Genomic DNA, 12,975 nt, shown 5'->3' on the forward strand with positions numbered 1-12,975 from the left:
ATATGAATATTCTAGTCTAAAGATATTTTACTAGAGATATTTCACATTGCTTGCATTATGAATTTTCATCTCCAGGTAATCTTCTACTGGTCCTATTAGTTTAGGTTAACCTGTAAATATATCACCATATGAAGACTGGACTGATTCTGTACTTTATTTTAGATACCATAAATCCCATTTGCAGCTTTTAGTCCATTATTATATTCTTTATCAGACTTCAATAATATATATCTAGTCTTTCAGTTTAGAGACAAAGTTGATAGGCTGAAGTTCATATAACAGACAAGTCTTTTGGGGAACAGAGATAGTTTCTAGTTCTTTCTACTTTGGTTTAAGGTTTTCAATAAAGCTTTCTATCTCTCTCAGGCCTGGTAGCACACACCTATAATCCCAACAGCTTGGGAGGCTGAGGCAGGAGGATTACAACTTCAAAGCCAGCCTTAATGATTTAGCGAGGCCCTGAGCAACTTATGGAGACCTGTCTCTAGAGAAAATACATTTACAAAAGGCTGGAGATGTGACTCAGTGGGAAAACACCCCTGAATTCAATCTCCATTGTCAAAAATAAAAAAGCTTTCCATCTAAAAGGCAACATTTTATTTATGTGTCCACTAACATTTCATTTATTGCTCTACAGCTATGGTGATCATATAGAAGAATTAGTTACATTTATATGTTTACATTTGAATTTTAAATTAAAGTTAAGTGAAATTAAAAACTTAGTTTGATAGTCACACTAACTACATTTCAGGTGCTCAATAACCCCATGTGGCTAGTGGCTACCATATCTGGAGCATTTCCATTATGGCAGAAAATTCTCGTCAAACCACATGGAAATGAAAGGTGCTATTTGATTATGACAGAAGAATTCTTTCCAACTTGCATAGTCAGTCATATATATAACAGTACCTCAAAAGGTGAAAGTACTTCATCCCCCAGTGTCATCAGAGTGAATGTAGTAGCAATCTGGCTGCAACACTGTCTATCTCATTAACCTCCAAGGTTGATTTAGATGATTTTCCATGGTGGAGGGTACCCTCTGTCCTTCCACTGTCACTGATAGGCAGTCTTTTTTTAGCTGTGCTCTGTTCTATCAATGAAGATAATTTACCCTGAAGAAGCAGCTTTCCAATGACTCTGTCAATGGGGATCAAAATGCCTGGGTTTATTGGAGTTTATGGAATTTCTGTGCAAACTTGAGTGATACTTACCCTCTTTAAATCATAATGTGTGTCTAATAAGATAGTTATAACAGTTGAACAAGGTAATGTATATGAGTCACTTTAACCCAGTGCCTGACACATAAAATGTACTCAATATAAAATACAAAAACAAAAAAAAGAAGAAGACTCTTCTTTGAGTATATTTGGGTACCACTGCAAGTTTCACACAGTCCTAAAACATCTCACAATCAAGATAGAGCATTCTTTGTCCTGTGAACATCGTGTCACTCAGCCAATTGACTTTATAGCTTGTTCCTTATATGTCCATAAACAATGAAATACCATATCTTCCTGTATATGATAGTTTTTAACATATTTTAAAGGTAATCATTAGATCTATTGTATGTGCAACAAATCTCCATGAAATCATGAGAATTAGTTATCCAGACTGCTTTTTCTTTCTTTTTTTTTCCTGCATTATCTTTGATGTTTTTCAAAATAAACTGATTTATTCAAGTTTCAGCAAGAACAATGGTATATCTATCTAAAGTGGGGAATTATTGAGAATTTAGGAGTTTATTTTCAAAGGTATGAGAGACGTTGAGAAAACTAAGGAGGAATGGTTAAGCATTCCAGGATAGCAGTAGTAGAAAGTATTATTAAGGTCTGAAGAGGGTAAGAAGTGAGAGCCATGGCTTTAGAAAATCCCCTCCTTCCCACAGGACCATAGTAGCCTTAGAAAAGGAAAACAGGTTTTGTCCAAGCAGGAAGAAAGCAAAGATTGTGGGAATAAATACTCTGACCACTCTTCAATCATCCAGTCTCCTAACAGTGCTTCCAGCTGGAAGCTAGAGGGCAAAGGACAAGGTTAATTTAGTCCATTTAGGTCTGCTTCTCTGGGCACAGAGCAGGATGCAGAGGAATGGAAAGCAAATTTTGAGGGGCAAATGGAAATTTCCTGGATAACCCTTTTAAAGAAATTCAAATTCTGAAAGAGTTGTTTTTGCTGTCTTTGATGAATTTCTTAACTAATAAAAAATTATGAGTTCCCTCATTTTACCTTAAAACCATCCAAGTTGTTATAATAAAGGCCATAAGAGTGAATCTGATTGTTAGAATTCTGAAAAGTATTTTTTAATCCAATTTTAAAAATTGGACTCTCTGGTTGAGTTTTCCAAATTAAAAAAAAAAAAAAAAAAATATATATATATATATATATATATATATATATATATATATATATATATATATATATATTTATATATTATATGTTTTTACCTGCCTATTTTTAATTGGCTGTCCAAAAAAATGTGAAAAAAGAAATGAAAACCAACTTTTTTTCTACTTCCATAGACAAAATCATTTCTTGCTGTGGATGAGTAGTTACTTGCAAGATTGGTTTAATTAATGCTATGGAAGAGTGTGGGAGTTTGTTTTAGTCTTGACCTCAACATTCTCAAAAGGAAAATAATTCTTGGTTTAAGAGATTTAAATGCTATAATTTACAAGTAAACTCTCTCACCAAATGAATGGGAACTAAGTGTCAAAGGGAAACATTTAATTTTGGCAAGGGAAAAAAGATTTGAAGATTGCAGTGGTTTCTTCTTTTACTGAAGGAAAAAAATATTCTCAACTGACTGGGGTTTCTTTACAGGTTGCCGCTGTAAGTGCCTTTGCCCAGACTCTGCGAAGATACACGTCACTCAATCACCTGGCCCAGGCAGCTCGTGCAGTACTTCAGAACACTTCTCAAATCAACCAGATGCTCAATGACCTCAACCGCGTCGACTTTGCCAATGTCCAGGTACTTCATTTTCTTACATGACATATGTTTAAAAGAAAGATACCCAATTTGTTCTTCTAAATTAGGAACATCAATTTTTTTTAAAGCCTCAAGTATACACAAGGAGCAGCTACATTCATAGTGTCCTGAAAGAGGGGAGTTTTGCCCTTATTTGATTTTATTGCACCTGTGTTTTGTGGGTGTAGTCTGCTAAGATAAATAGTCCTAGAAGGCAGCATAATGTGTCACCAGGGTTTGCTGAATAGTTAAAGGATAATGAAGGTCATGGTCACTGAAATTAGACAAGAAATTAACATCTTCCATTTATTATCTCTGGGATATTGGGAATGTTATTTAACTACTCAGGGCTTTGTTTTCCCACCTTAACATTTACGTTAGATTGTTTTTTACTTATTTAGTAATTTGCACCATGTCAAGCACAAGGATATTTGTTATTACAGTAATGCACCTTGAAAGAACTAAAAACAATTCTATTTCAAACTTTACTAAAGATGCCTAGGAAGTATTCTTCACTTGAAAAGAATAATATACAATAAATAGGGCTTCTTTGGTAGTTTAAATGAAAAATATTTTAACCTTATGATCAAACCTTAAAAACCGATAGTTTAGGAATACTATTATAGAGTTCTAACAGATATTTTATTTCTGATACAAAATAATAAAGCTAATTGTTACCATATAAAGATAATACCATTGTTGACATTGATCAAATTATATTGTTATATTGTATGCATAAACAAATATGTAACAACAAATCCCATGAAGATGTACAACTAAAATATACCAATAAAAAATAATACCATTATTGATCTAAAGCATAAGCAACAAAGGAAAAAATTTTATAACTGAATATAATCAATTTAAATAGTTCAAAAAATACCACCAAGAAAGTATAATGACAACCCATAGAATGTCAGATAAATTTTGCAAATCATATAGGATTTGTGTAGCATATACAAAATAAAGGATTGATAAAGGATTTGTGTAGAATATTGAAGAACTATTACAACCCAATAATAGAAATTCAACCTGATTAAAAAATGGCAAAAATTCAAGTAGACATTTCTTTAAAGAAAATATACAAATATCCTCTAATCATAGGAAAAGATGCTTTACATCATTAGCCACCGGGGAAATGCAAGTCAAAAAACATAAGGATATACCACTTCACACACACTAGAATGAATTTAGGAAAAAAGAAGAAACAAAAAAATCCTTAATCAGTTTTGGTAAGGATGTGGAGAAATTAGTGGGACCTCATACATTGCTGATAGAAATGCAAAAAGCTGCATCCACTTTGGAATTTTGGGCATTTCCTCAGAATGATAAACAGAGTAATTGTGTGACTTAGCAATTCTACTACTTGGGATATACCAAGAGAAATGAAAACATATACATATGAAAAATTATACAAATTGAGTATGCCTTATCCAAAATGCTTAGAACAAGAACTAATTCAGATTTGAGAGTTTTTCAGATTTTGAAATATTTGAATAGACTTTACCAATTGAGTGTTCCTAATCCAATAATCTGAAATCTGAAATGCCCCAAAGTCTGAAACTTTCTAAGCATGGAATACTTAATACTTTTCAGATTTTAGAACATTTCAGATTTTGGACTTTCAAATTAGAAATAGTCAGCCTGTACTTAGGTGTTCATAACATCATTATTCATATGAGCCATATAGTTCACACTTCCATCAACTGATAAAAAGATAAGCAAATGTTGTATGTCTACATAATGGAATATTATTGGGGCATAAAAAGAAAAGAAGCTGTTTTCTACCACAACATAAATTAACCTGAAAAACAGAAGTAAAAGAAGCTGAGTACAAAGGACTACGTGCTTGATTCCATTTCTATAAAAGTCTCTGAATAGGTATATTATAGAGACAGAAAGTAGATTGGTAATTGTTTAGGGCTGGGGGTTTAAGGAGGTTGGGAGGCAACAGATACAAGGGAAGTGGGATTTCCTCTGGGTGAAATGAGAAAGTTTTAAAATTGATAGTGGAGTGGGATGCAAAACTATGAATATACTAAAAAAAGACTTATAACTGTATTATTTAAATGGGTGAATTGTATGTTATGTGAATTATTTCTCAACAAAGCTGTTGAAAATACTGTGTTTAACAAAAAAAAAAAAATAATAATGACTACATCTCTACATTTGGCCTAGTTTTATCACCTAAAATATATTAAAAGTACTATTTGGGCTTGGTCCATTTTTAGGGTACAATAAATTAGTTATGTTCATTGTGACTTTCATGGATTGGGTTCAAATTTTTGGTGTATATAACTTTTCAATCTGTCGATTGATCTCTATATGCAAATATACACATATCCATATACACATGCAAACACATAACCATTATAAGAACAAAGCATCTTGGGTTTACAAATCTATTATTTACATATTTCAGTGAATTTACATTAAATGATTTACTGAGAATGACTACCAGAAATTGCCTTAAAATCTGTATTCTGATGTTTATTTCAAATATGTTTAAAAGTACCTTAAGAAAAGTTAAAGTAGCAAGACAATTTCTAATTTCAGAAAGTAATTTAAGCTCCATAACAGAAAAATATTTCTAATAATAATTTCTAATAATATCTGAAAATGTTGCTAAATGTTTTATTAGCATCATTTTCACATATGTAATTGTACATGTCTACAGTCTTACGAAGTATTGATACAAAGGAGTTCTTTCCTGGTTATATACACCAATCTTGAGAACACCTTTGCATATAAATGCTCAATGATATGTCTGCTCTACTACTTATCATCCACCCACCATCTTGGAGGCTACCCTAACCTTTTTCTTCCTCTGATGTAAATTATCAAGTTTATTTGAGTCCACTATGTCAGTCATCCATGCTGAAACCTATCTATTAAGCACCTGATCTCCAAAACATTTTCTTTTCTTCATAGGACTGTGAATATAATGATGAGCTGTTCATTTCACCCTACATTTTACTTGTCTCAGCTCTCTTCATTTTAATGAGTGGTCTCTTGCTCCAGGAAGCATATTTTGTCTTTAACTCTCCTGTTTTTTTCCTTTTCTGTTCTGAGCTTTTCCAGATTTCCCCAGGGTCCCTGCTTCCCATTCCATCATTATCACTATCCCCTATTCATTTGAGATATGTTCCTGTATATTCTAAGATTAACCTTAGTAAGATTGACAAATGTAAGGGTAATGCTCTTGGAATAAGGAGACTTTAATTTGAAATACAGGAGTCAATATTATAACATACTAAGAGCTTGAAAGTTTCTTTCAGGATTGGATACCCATAAATCTCTTTCTCTACTTCATTCTCCTCTAATTAAATCATCTTTCCTCATGCATTCAAGATAATTTTTCTATTGCAGTATAATTGGTTTTCTTTCTCCCTTAATTGATAGTATTACAGAGGTATAGTTCTCCGGTTTTTTGAGCATAAATTGTTAGTTTTTCATCTATATTATGTGTTAAATGAATTGAATGTTGTGAACTGATAACCTAACTATTGCATATACTTGCATTTCTATATTTAAAAAGCATTCTGATTTTGAAGTTCCTGACTACTTATCTTTTGGGATATAATTTTTTATGTAAGTTAAGAATATCTTTAAGTGTTCATCCTTAGCTTTTTCAACTATAAAATGGAAATGTCTAAATTTCTTTCACAAAGAAATATTTACAGTGTCATCCATTGTTAGCATGTATTCAGTCTAGGGAGTAGTAAAATGAAGCATAGTATAAAAATAGTTTGAAAAACCAGATGATTATACTGTGGTTTTATTCTCTAAATTAGATATTAGATTATCATCGTCTCTTGGCAAAAACTAATTTCCACATATATAGTGAGTCTGAAATGATATTTTTCCATGGTACCAGTAAGTTCTTTACTCTCCTTTATCAATGCACATGTCAAAAAACAACCTCCCCTACAGGGTAAGCATTTCAGTTTGCAAGATGTAAATGTTCTAGAGATCTCTTGCACAACAAAGTACATATATTAATACTACTATGCTGTACACTGAGAAATGATTAAGATGGTAAATGTTATGTGTTTTTATCACAATGAAAAAATGCTTAGACATTCATGAAAAACCATATATAACCTTTCCCTATAACTTTTCTCGATGCATTTAATTCTTTCATTGGTAATCTTATGGACTCTTAAATTGATATAAAATTTCTGGAAGTCATTTTGTACTGTATATTAATATATCAACCTATTCTTATGTAGATTTGTCATACAGAAATAAGTGAAAAACCAGCTTTATATTTAATAGTAAAATTTTGGAGCAAACAAATGTCTAAGTATACAGGATTGGTTATATAAAAATTCATTCACTCAACAGTAAGTATAGCTGTATATTTGCCTACATGGAATGACAGTTACATATCATTAAGTAGGATATCTTATAATCCTCTTATTTTAGTTATTTGCATATGCATATGCATAAATAATATAAAATACACATAAATATGTGTAAGTATTTAGAATAAGTATATTACAAATATAATAAAATATAAATACATGTGTATATATAATAGCATATGCACATATTATGAAATATTCATAGACACATATTTATATGCAATTAAAGCTTGAAATGTTTATACATCAACATATAGCTATCTTTTGTCTTTTTAGATATTCTTAATATTTTGCTCCTTTTTCCTTATTTATATTTTCAGTTTTTCTATAATAGTATTATAGTGTATTCACAATATTTAAAAGTAATATTTAGGAGGTAACATTCAGAAGAACTGATGATTAATTAGAGAAAAGAAAGAATGATAGATAATACATGATATTATCAGTCAAGACATGGAAAACTCTGTAGTAGGTTTCCGTGGAAAAATAAAATGAATTGAATTTAGGGAAATCTGCATTTGAAATGTTTCTAGGTTGAAATGACCCTAGAATAAGTTAAGTCTATAAGATCTGATGAGATGCTAGAACTAAAAGAATGAGATTAGAATTTTATTCTGTTGAAATTGTCAAATTGAATGAATCTGTTCTCCAAGAACATAGAATAAAAGCTATCGACACTGTTTTTAGAAAAAATACATATTTAATGGAATATTACTCAGCATTAAAAGAGAATAAAATCATGGCATTTGCAAGTAAGTGGATGGAGTTGGAGAATATTATGCTGAGTGAAGTAAGCCAATCCCCAAAAAACAAATTCTGAATGTTTTCTCTGTTGTGAAGTGCTGATCCATAAAGGGGAGGCAGGAGGAGCATGGGAGAAATGGATGAAGTTTGGATAGTGCAAAGGGGAGGGAGGAGGAAGGAGGGAACTTGGGGGTAGGAAAGATGGTGGAATGAGATGGACATCATTACTCTAAGTACATATATGAAGAAATGAATGATGTGACTCTACTTTGTGTATAACCAGAGACATGAAAAATTGTGTTCTGTATGTGTAATGTGAATTGAAATGCATTCTGCTGTCATATATTGCTAGATTAAATAAATTAATTAATTTAAAAATATTACATATTTGTAGTGTCTTATGTTTAGAATTAGGACCTTCAGACACCTGTTCAAGAAACTCATCTTGGAAAAGTTATCTGGGCATAATAAACCCACTTTCAAAATACTTGTTAAATTTGTTTTTCTATTTTTATGTTTAGAAAAACAAGCCCACAAAGATTTAAATTAATTGCTTGAGGTCAGTTTGGTTGATTCAGAACTGAGATATTAAAATCTGGGTTTTTTTTCAGTTATATAAATATTATTTTACCAAATAATTATATTTTAGCCTTGAGAGAATAGTTCTTTTTAAAATTTTTTAAATAAAACATAGCACTAGAAACATCATAGAACTTAAGGCAGGTACTGAAAAGTAATTGTAAAAGTTCTTATTTTCCTTACTATGGCCAAACATGAAACTTCCTGACCAGAATAAGAAGGAAAATTGCAATATCCAAATTATTTTGGCAGGTAGCATGTCAACATTTTCACAAAAGAGGAGTTGTTGTTTTCAGTTCTGTGAACTAATTTGCATTCATAGTTTTGCTTTGATAACCCTTGAGATTTCTGTTCCCAATCTCCAAATTCCCACAGCATATGCTTCTACCTAGTACCATTCAGTGTTCACTTTTATTTTAATCATAAGGGACCACTTTTGGACAGTTGAATCTATGTATCCATCTGATTTATTTTAAATCCTCTTATATGAATCATTTTTAAAGTTTTATCTGATGGGGAATGAGAAATTTTGAAGGCAGTATTAAAAGCATAGGATGAAACAACTTAGATACTATAGGTTCATAATTCTACTTTTCTTAAGTAGTCATGTATTCTAATCTCTTACACATAACTAATGTGGAAATACCAAGTTGTACTTTTATTTTTTTTCAAATAAAACTTTTAAGTCATGTAACTTTTTCACATACCCTAATGAGCAAGAGCAGTATTAATCCATTCATGCTGATAAAAGTTTTTTTTTTAATCTACAAGTTAATATCCTTCACCTATTTAACTCTTTGAAGCTATCATTGTAATTTCCCATTGTGTCTGCTCTGTGTACTGACAGTCAATGAAAAGATGCTGAGTTGAAATTTTCCTTTGCTCTCTGTGAACTGTCCCAGGAGCAGGCTTCCTGGGTGTGCCAGTGTGATGACAACATGGTTCAGAGACTAGAAACAGACTTCAAGATGACTCTTCAGCAGCAGAGCACACTGGAGCAGTGGGCTGCATGGCTTGACAATGTAATGATGCAAGCCCTGAAACCCTATGAAGGAAGACCCAGCTTTCCTAAAGCCGCCAGGCAGTTTCTACTGAAATGGTCTTTCTACAGGTATCATCTTAATTTTCCCTAAGTTTTCTTCAGTGTATGTGTATGTGCGTGTGTGCGCGCGCGCGCGCTCGCATGTGTGCACACACTTTTCAGACAAAAGAAATGAGTTTAGACTTTATGGGAACTTTCTGTTGTAACTATCTTCAGCCCAATCCATGTATTACAACATCATGATACTGAAGCAGGAGATTTAAGGAAGTTACTTTGGTGTTCTAGGAAAGGAAATCCTAGGACTCAAAGCCCTAGAAGACCTCAGAAGGGGTAATCTGAGATTCTATTCTGGGATAGGTTCAGCAATAGTCAGAAAAAATATACAGCCCTTAATGCAACATGTATTAATCTTAAGCATTAACACTATTATTGTTTTGCTCTCATGTTCAATGATCCTCAAACTGTGATCCCTATGCCAGTAGCATCAATATCACTTGGAAACATGTTAAAAATGCAAATCTTTAGTCTCTTCTCCAAGCCTAGCTAAATCAGAATCTTTGGAGGTAAGGCCTAACAAACCATGTTTTGAAACCTTCCAGATAATTCTGATGCATGCTCCAGACCAATCAATCAATCAATTACAACTGTTTTCAAACCTGGCTGCATATCAGAAATCAGAATTAATATTAAAAAAAAAACAGAGTGGAACCAAAGAAGGGAGAGAGGATAGGAATAGGAAAGACAGTAGAATTAATCTGGTATAATGTTTTATGTATACATATGAAATTACTTAAATGAACCCCACCAGCATGCCCACCCACAAAAATGGGATTTTAATTAGAGTAAGATATATCCTAGGCTTGTATAATTTTATCAGAATGGATTGTACTGTCATGTATAACTAAGAAGGAATTCCCTTAGAGTAAGATATATCCTAGGCTTGTATAATTTTATCAGAATGGATTGTACTGTCATGTATAACTAAGAAGAACCAATAAAATAAAATTTTAAAAAAATATAGGTGCCTCCTGAGACCTACTAAATCAAAGTCTTGGTGGTAAGGAAGTAGTGATTAGGAGTGGGGATAGTCAGGATTGGGCCTTTTTCTTTTTTCCCTCCAGAATGCTATCTTGGTTGTTCTGATACACAGCCAGTAATCTGGTAGATAGGATGAATCACTTTTTGACTAAAATAATTATAGATAGAAATTAATGTTTCTGTACAAATAGAAGTACCCCCAAAAGAGAAATGATTTACTGATTATAGGATGTGTAATAGCAAATCAAATTGAGATGAGCAGCTGACAAAAGCTCTACCAAAGAGTTAAAAACATCATCTTTGATGTTTTTTTTGATGTATTGGTTAACATTTATACCATATATATGTGGGATGGAATTGACAGATGAAGTTATATTTTACAAGTTAGATAACTTATATTATTAATCCTGGCATTTGTTCTTGTGGTAAAAGTTCATGTTTTTACTTCTTTAAATAAAGACAGCCCCCACTGACTTAAGCCTGAAAGCTATACCTACTTAGAGATATGGTTTATCTCTAGTTTAGATCTTGTGCAACTATGAACATATCAGAAAATAGTAACCATAGGACATACCCATGTTTATGACTGTGGGTATACTGTGGTCATTGTCTGAGCATCATTGGTGAGTCCAAAGCTAGAGATAAGGAAGGAAAGCATACAAATAAGTAATAACAATTTAGTAACTAACACCAGTTGTGAACCAGTAAATCCAGACTCTTTTTTAGAACTTGTACCTTGTTTTACCCACCTTTATAAAAATGGAACCCAGAGGTCTTTTAATTTTTGTTACTTGCTTTTTTACATTAAGTGACTTTTCTTTCTCAACTAACTTTATTCTTACTTCTTAACCTGAAGTAGAGGTACAGATTCACTGGATATCTAGTTTGCTTGTCCTTAATTCCTAAAAATTATCTTCTAGTGTGTAGCCTAGGGTAAAATGCAGTGAAGGAAAGTCTGGAAGTGTTTTGCTATTGTTTGGTTTTTTGTTTCTGCAATGGAATATATAATGTATACAATTCCATAGTTCTGCTTCATCTCTTTAGCTCACATAGTTTGAGAGTACAATGTCAAGATGTTGCCTGAATCCGTGACCCACTGGTGTGCTTTAGTGAAGGCACTTCTAGGTTAACAAAAAATGTTAGTTTTTCCTCAGTATACAGGGAAATCTTGGAAAGCATTGTCATTGTGTGCTCAAAGTAAATGCAGCAATAGTAGTGGTCATGGTAGAATTCAATATTCATATTTGGGAACATTTCTTGAGAATATTTCAGGTATTTTCCCCATTTGCTCAAGGGTCAATATTTTATTCAGGTCTTTTCCCCAGAAAATAGTATAAATGGTATATGTGTTCCATGAATGATTGATGCAACAACAGCAACACTGATTGGCTCTTCCAAAATGTAAATGATCAAAGCAGAGACCATCCTCTGCATTAGAAAAAGCAAGGAGGTGGTTTTTTTTTTTTTGTTTTTCCCTCCTCCTCCCCCCATTCTCTTCCTCCTCCTCCTAGCTTTCTATGCTGTTACTGTCAGGCTTGCTGTTATTCATTCCTATGGGTTTCTCCCCCTATATTTAGCTGATATTATTTTAGAAACACACCCCTGGAGCCTTGGTTTCCACAGAGATCTGTTGCAGGTATCTTGAAAGGAGGAAAAAAATATTACTTGTTCTCTGTAGATATGCAAACCCAGTAGATCATCACTTGCTAGCCTTGTGTCCTCCCTGAGTTGGGTATAATTGGCTTGTTATTATTAGGCACTATTATGGTTATTATTTTCATTTCAAAAGGACTTGAAGGCATATAGTTCAGGGCCACAGAGGAAAGGCACATTCAGACAGATGCATACCTCCTGCTGGTAGGCAAAGTCAATAGCTTAAAAACTTAAGACTCTTTAATAACTGAACTGTGGATTACTGAGGCATAAGAACATATTGAGTAATGAAAACTGCATTCACAAACTATCAGGGAAGCAGGATGAGAGTATTTATAAAAATGTTTTTGGCATTGTAAATGCCAAGAATTTGTACATTTGTAAATGCCATTGTAAATTTGGCAGTCACATTCATAGACCCTTTATGTTCTGAAATCAGATACTTAACCTCCTAATTTCTAAAATTCTGTATATATATTTACATGCACAAAAATATAGAAATGAGCTGGCAAGTGAATCATGCTAGCAGCAGTTGATCTATTGCTGCAAATACACTCTGCTCCAAATGCAATCTCTCCTTGCCTTACC

At 32.7% G+C, this 12,975-nt stretch overlaps 1 protein-coding gene across 1 annotated transcript in view; it reads left to right on the forward strand.

The window, feature by feature from the left end:
* Window positions 1-12,975, forward strand: part of Rfx3 (regulatory factor X3) — a 310,795-nt gene that overhangs the window by 268,102 nt on the left and 29,718 nt on the right. Inside the window, exons 13-14 of the mRNA XM_076843440.2 lie at window positions 2,818-2,967; window positions 9,557-9,765. Of these exons, the coding sequence (XP_076699555.1) occupies window positions 2,818-2,967; window positions 9,557-9,765 (359 nt within the window). The remainder of the gene's footprint in view (window positions 1-2,817; window positions 2,968-9,556; window positions 9,766-12,975) is intronic.

Source organism: Callospermophilus lateralis, chromosome 2, assembly GCF_048772815.1.
Source record: "Callospermophilus lateralis isolate mCalLat2 chromosome 2, mCalLat2.hap1, whole genome shotgun sequence".
In the NCBI taxonomy this organism is placed as follows: domain Eukaryota; kingdom Metazoa; phylum Chordata; class Mammalia; order Rodentia; family Sciuridae; genus Callospermophilus; species Callospermophilus lateralis.